The sequence below is a fragment of the Nicotiana attenuata genome, unplaced genomic scaffold (assembly GCF_001879085.1).
Source record: "Nicotiana attenuata strain UT unplaced genomic scaffold, NIATTr2, whole genome shotgun sequence".
Classification (NCBI taxonomy): Eukaryota; Viridiplantae; Streptophyta; class Magnoliopsida; order Solanales; family Solanaceae; genus Nicotiana; species Nicotiana attenuata.
Window position 1 is genome coordinate 216,709 of NW_017670635.1, and position 6,009 is coordinate 222,717.

At 38.7% G+C, this 6,009-nt stretch overlaps 1 protein-coding gene across 1 annotated transcript; it reads right to left on the reverse strand.

The window, feature by feature from the left end:
- Positions 1-2,713: 2,713 nt before the first annotated feature.
- LOC109241742 lies at positions 2,714-4,306 on the reverse strand. The gene has a single exon (XM_019408514.1). It carries the CDS (start codon positions 4,304-4,306, stop codon positions 2,714-2,716), a length of 1,593 nt encoding a protein of 530 aa, XP_019264059.1.
- Positions 4,307-6,009: the final 1,703 nt, after the last annotated feature.

Sequence of the window (6,009 nt, forward strand, 5' to 3'; positions counted from 1 at the left end):
TCAGAATGGCTGTTTATGCAAAACGCCCACAGCATAAATGCCATTACATAAATGGCCATTTACTCAATAATAAAGAGGGAAAATAAAGAGGGAAAATTGAAGAGGGTAGTTACTTTTCTGTTACCAAAATAGAAAAACGAATTGGATTTAATATTAATATTTAATATTAATATTTTGTTATTAAAACAAATATTTAATAACATTTCTGTTAATATTTTACTATTAACAAATAAATTTGGTCCAAAAAGTTAATCAATCAATCGATCATTTGACAAAATCCAAATCCAAATCCGAATCCGAATCCGAAGCCGAAGCCGAAGCCGAGCCGAGCGAGCGACGACGACGACGGCGCGAGGCTTGCCTTCTTCTCAACTCTTTAAGAGCTAGAAGAAGAGCAATTGCTTATATACCCATAAAAAACCTCTTCCTCTTCCAATATGGGACAATGCCTATTTGCCAAGGGGGGGAGCTTAAAATTTCACTCAAAAATTTTATTTCCCTCCATTTTCCATTCACCCTCTTTTAAGTATTTAATATATTAATTAAACACATCCAAAACCTAACAATTAGTCACACTCAATGGTGGAGCTAAAAGAGTTCAATCGAAACCTTCTTTTCGAAAATTATAAGCTAGCAAATCCTTTATTATATATATAAACTATTGAAACCCTAGGTAGGAAGAATGTAGCAATTTTGCATGTTTTAATTCCTAAAGTCAGGTGAAGATATGGCGGGGAGTCTGGTGGGAGGTGCGGCTTTGGGACCAGTGTTTGATATATTCCTCAAGTCCGTTATAGACGTTGGCCTAAGAGTTGCCACTTTCCGATCCAAGATGAATAAGACTCTTGAATATATCAAGCCTGTATTTGAGGACATAGAGAATCTGAACAGGAAGTTGGAAGGCCGAGATCAAGATATAGAACTGCTCAAGAAGCAGTTGCAGGATGGGGAGAAGCTCGTGCTCAAGTGCTCCAAAGTTTTTTTTTTTTTGGTAATAAATGTGAATATTACCATAACAACCAAATGCTTTACATCCTATGAGCATCAAGTGTACTAGCACTTCTAGTACAACAAGACCTCGAACAAAAAACAATACCTCTTCTAAGTACAAAGTTCCCTGACTTTAGAATTTATAAACTACAAGAATCCTACCTACAGACACCTTCCTAATTACATAATCTTTGTATCATCAGTGGACATTGCTTTGCTCTTTTAGACTCTGCAAACATGCCTATTCTGTCCACCATCTCCTTCTTGATTTGCCCAACACAAAACTCCAGATTCAGGCTAATTTGTCTGAATATTCTCCAGTTCCTTGCTTGCCAAGTGTGGTATACAATTGCTCCTATAATTGTTGTTGCAACCTCCTTCCTTATTTGCTTCTAATGCCTTCTTTTAATCCACTGTATCATCTCTGTTGTTGCCATGTTTGGTAAACTGATTGCTGCCCAGCTAGTCAGAGCATCTCGCATGTTTTTAAACCAGCAGCAATCCCCAAACAGATGCTGCTGTGTCTCTATCACTCCCAGGTCACACATGCAACATTCAGCATCACCTGTGATAGGAATGTTCAGCTGCACTAGTCTGCTTTTGGTTTGCATTTTTTGTTGGTATGCCAGCCACAGGACAAATCTGTGTCTTGGTAGCAATACCCTACTCCATATCAAATCCGCTTCCCTACACCTTGACAAATGTCCTAGCATTACATTGTAGCTGCTAGATACAGAGTAAACTCCATTGCTTGTCAGCCTATATGTACTTCCATTATACCATTGTACCATATTATGCTTTAAACTGTTTATCTTCTACCAATACCAACAACAGTCAGAGGGTGGATTATGCTCCCAAATGCTTCTACATGATTTCATATACACCTCATATACCCATCTCACCCACAATACCTCCTTGTTTGTCACTAATTTCCATAGTAGTTTTCCAACAGAAGCTATGTTCCATTTCTTACAGCCCTTAATGTTCAATCCACCATATTTCTTTGGCCTGCATATTACCTCCCATGATACCAATGCCATCTTCCTTTGCCCTTCTGTAGTACCCCATAGATACTCCCTGCATTTCCTATCAATTTCTCTTATAACACTTTGTGGGAGTATAAAGACAGCCCCCCAAAAGTTGTACATTGCAAACAGCACTGAATTGATCACTTGCAATCTACCTGCATATGAAAGTATCTTAGCATATCCTGCTTGAATGTTTGTAGTGATCTTCTCTACTAGCTGGTGACACTCTACTTTGCTCCACTTCTTTGATGTTAGTGGAAGCCCCAAGTATCTCATAGGTAATGTACCCACTGAGAATCCTGTATCTCTCACTATAGTCTGTTTTGTTGCTTCATCCATTCCTGCTAGGTATATGTTTGATTTCTCCATATTAGCTACCAACCCTGACACTGCACTGAAATGATTCACTACTTCCAGCATCCTATGGATAGATTGCTTGTTACCTTTGCAGAACAACATCAGATCATCTGCAAATATCAAATGTGTCAATTTGGTAGACTTACACATGGGATGAAATCGGAAGTCTGGTAATTCACTCATTTTGTTCAACCCTCTTGTTAGGTACTCCATGACAAGTACAAATAGTAGTGGAGACATAGGATCACCCTGCCTCAACCCTTTTTTTCCTTCAAAGTAGCCATATCCTGCACCATTCACTTTTACAGTGAAAGTAGTTGTAGTAACACACACCATAATCAATTGGAGAAATGGCATTGGAAAACCATAACCTCTAAAGACTTCCTCCAGAAATTCCCACCTAACCATGTCATATGCTTTCTTAAATCAATCTTCATCAAACATCTAGGGGTTGTCTTCCTATTATAATGTCTTAGAAGATCATGGCATATTAGCATATTGTGTATAAGTGATCTTCCCTCAATGAATGCTGCTTGATTATCAGCTACAATCATAGGAATGGCTTTCCTCAATCTAGTACAAATGATCTTAGAAATGCATTTGTAGATGACATTACAACAAGCAATAGGTCTAAATTGGCTTGACTGTAAGGGATTCTTCACTTTTGGTATAAGAGCTATACTGGTAGAATTTATCTGACTAAGTAATTCTCCATTCTCAAGAAATTCTAACACTGCCTTGGTCACATCCTCTCCAATTACTGACCAAGCTGCTTTATAAAATCCACTCCTATACCCATTTGGACCTGGACTTTTAGTATCATTTATACTGAACATTGCTTTTTTCACTTCTGGCCCTGTGTAAGATCTTACCAATTGTAGTTGTTGAGTAATTGATAGAATTTTCCCATTCTTCAAAAAACTCTGAATGGCATAATCCCTGAATCTTCCCTTTGTCCCCAATAGCTCCTGATAATATTCCACAAATATTCCTGCTATCTCTTCCTGCTCAGTTTTCATGTCTCCAGTCTTATTAGTAAGTTGGATAATTGCTTCTTGCAGCCTCCTGTGCTTTATTACTAAGAAGAAGTATCTGTTATTATCATCTCCCAGCTTGATCCAGGTAACTTTGCTCCTTTGTTGAAGGTATACCTCTGCCAAGTAGGAAGATCTTTTGAATTTTTGGAACTTCTGATGTTCTTCTTTCTGAAGCTCAACATCCAATGGATTTTTATGAAGTTCAGCTTGGGCTACAGACAATGCCATTCTGTCTGCATCAGCTTCCTCAATAATATTGCTGAAATAATTCTTATTCAGCATCCTCAATTCCTTCTTCATCATTTTTAGCTTTCTAACCACTTTGAACATACTACATCCCTCAACTTCCTGCTTCCATCCCTCATTTACTATATCTATAAAGTTTGGATGAGAGGCCCAAACATTACAGAATTTGAATGCAGCTTTTGCCCTCCTTGGTGAATTAACATTTGATAACTTTAGTGGACAATGGTCACTTATCCCTTCCTCTAGATAACAAGCCATATATGCTGGCATTAAATTGAGCCAAGCTGTGTTAATGAATACCCATTCTATCTTTGATAGGATCCTGTTGTCTCCATGTCTATCATTCCAGGTATACCTGCTCCCACTGGTTGGCAATTCAAGTAGCTCACATTGCTCTATGCACTGTTGGAAATCTACTATTTCAGCCAAGCTTACAGGATTTCCTCCCACTTTATCATCAGTATGTAGCACAGAGTTAAAGTCTCCCATGACTATCCATGGACCCCCTACATTCTTACTCACAGTGTCTAGGTAGTTCCACAAGCTTCTTCTTTCTTCCTTTGTGTTGAATGCATAGACTATAGTCATCATGAAGCCCATCTGCAACCTGTTATGACTCACCATACATGTTACTGCTTGATCAGTCATTATAATCAGAGTTACTTTAAAACAATCCTGTCTCTATGCCAACCAAATTCTTTCATTATAGTGTTCCCTCAAGTTTGTTATACTCCTCCATCCTCCAAATAGCTTATTAGCCACTTGGTTGAATTTATCAGACTTTGTTTTTGTTTCTACCATGCCTATCAACCCTATCTCTTCTTTATTACAAAGGAGTTTTACCTCCTTTTGCTTGTTAGGGGCATTCATACCCCTAACATTCCAGCATAGAATGTTATCCATTACTTCTAGGAAGTAATGCTTTCCCTCCCACATTCCCCTCCCCTTTGCTGTTACCCCCAGCTCCATCAATGTCATTTGACTCAAGTACCTGAAAATTATTGTGATAACTTCTATCTCCAGCTTCCCTCCCCTGCTGTATTTGTCTACTAGTAGTTCTTGTAGCATTGCTGGGTGTTATCCACCCTGCATTTTCCTGCTTTTCCTGCACTTTTTGCTTTCCAGTCTCCATCATGTTCCTTTGTATTTTGCTAGTTTCTTCTCCATCCTTGCTAGCTGTTGGTTTGTTCATTTGTTCTGTTGGTCTTTTCTCCTTTTTTCCATTACCCTCCTCTGTTGGTTTAGCATCTGCAGTTTGGCTTTTTGTTTTGCAAACTTGTTCATCATGTCTATACTTTCTACATGCTTTACATAATGTTGGCTTCCAATCATATTGTAATTTCTGCTCCATTAATAACCCACGCTTATTCTTAAAGAACACTTTGTCTGGTAGTTGGTATCCATCTGAACTTCAATTAAGAGACGTGCAAAACTGAGCCCCATCTTCTTCTCTGTGTGACTATCTACCATCAGTGGTCTACCAATTAAACTGCCAATCTTGCTCAATCCTTTAGGGCTCCAATACTTAAAATCCAACCCAGGTAGTTTAACCCATATAAGAACAATGTACAACTCCTCTTTTGTGAATTTCATATCCACATGTCAAGCTTTCACAATAAATGGCTTGTAATCAAAGTGGTAAATGCCACCTTGTAGTACTTCATTTTTCCCTACGATAGAATCAAATCGCACTATTACTATCCTATTTTTTAACATAGAGACCCTGTTTTTGCCATGTTTTCCCCAAATTCTTATTACATATGCATTAAGTACTGTGAATGGTGTGTGAGCTCCCAGAACATAGCACACAACTGCAGTTTTCCAATACTCAATTTCAGAGCTAATGTCCTCTGCCTCAATTTCACAAACAGGTGCCTCATCATGTATTGCGGGTTCTACAAATTCAAGTTTAAATCCAGCATTAGTTACCTTTGGTATATCAAAATTATCCCATATAGATCCCCTAGCATTTAGTTCTGGTGCGATCTCTGCTTCATCTGCCCATGACAGTTTCCCGCTCCCAGCTTCTCATTCTAACAGTTTTGTTGATGTCCTCGATGAACCCTCACCCAATTCTGTAGTCCTCGTTCCTGGTGATCTTAGAATTGGTGAAGTTTCACTTACTTGAACTTCAATTTCCTTTTGCTCAATCAGCTCGACTCTACATGTTACCGTTTCATTGAATTCTTCCTTTTCAAGCTGCTTTCCTGGGCTTTGAATTTGTTTCCATTTCTCGTCCTTCTTCCTTTGCTGAAATTCTATGGTTTCTCTCGCCATTATCGCCTTCTGCGATGGATTCCGAGCTCTCTTCCCATGGTGGCGCACGTTAGGCTAACATACGCTGAGAGAGA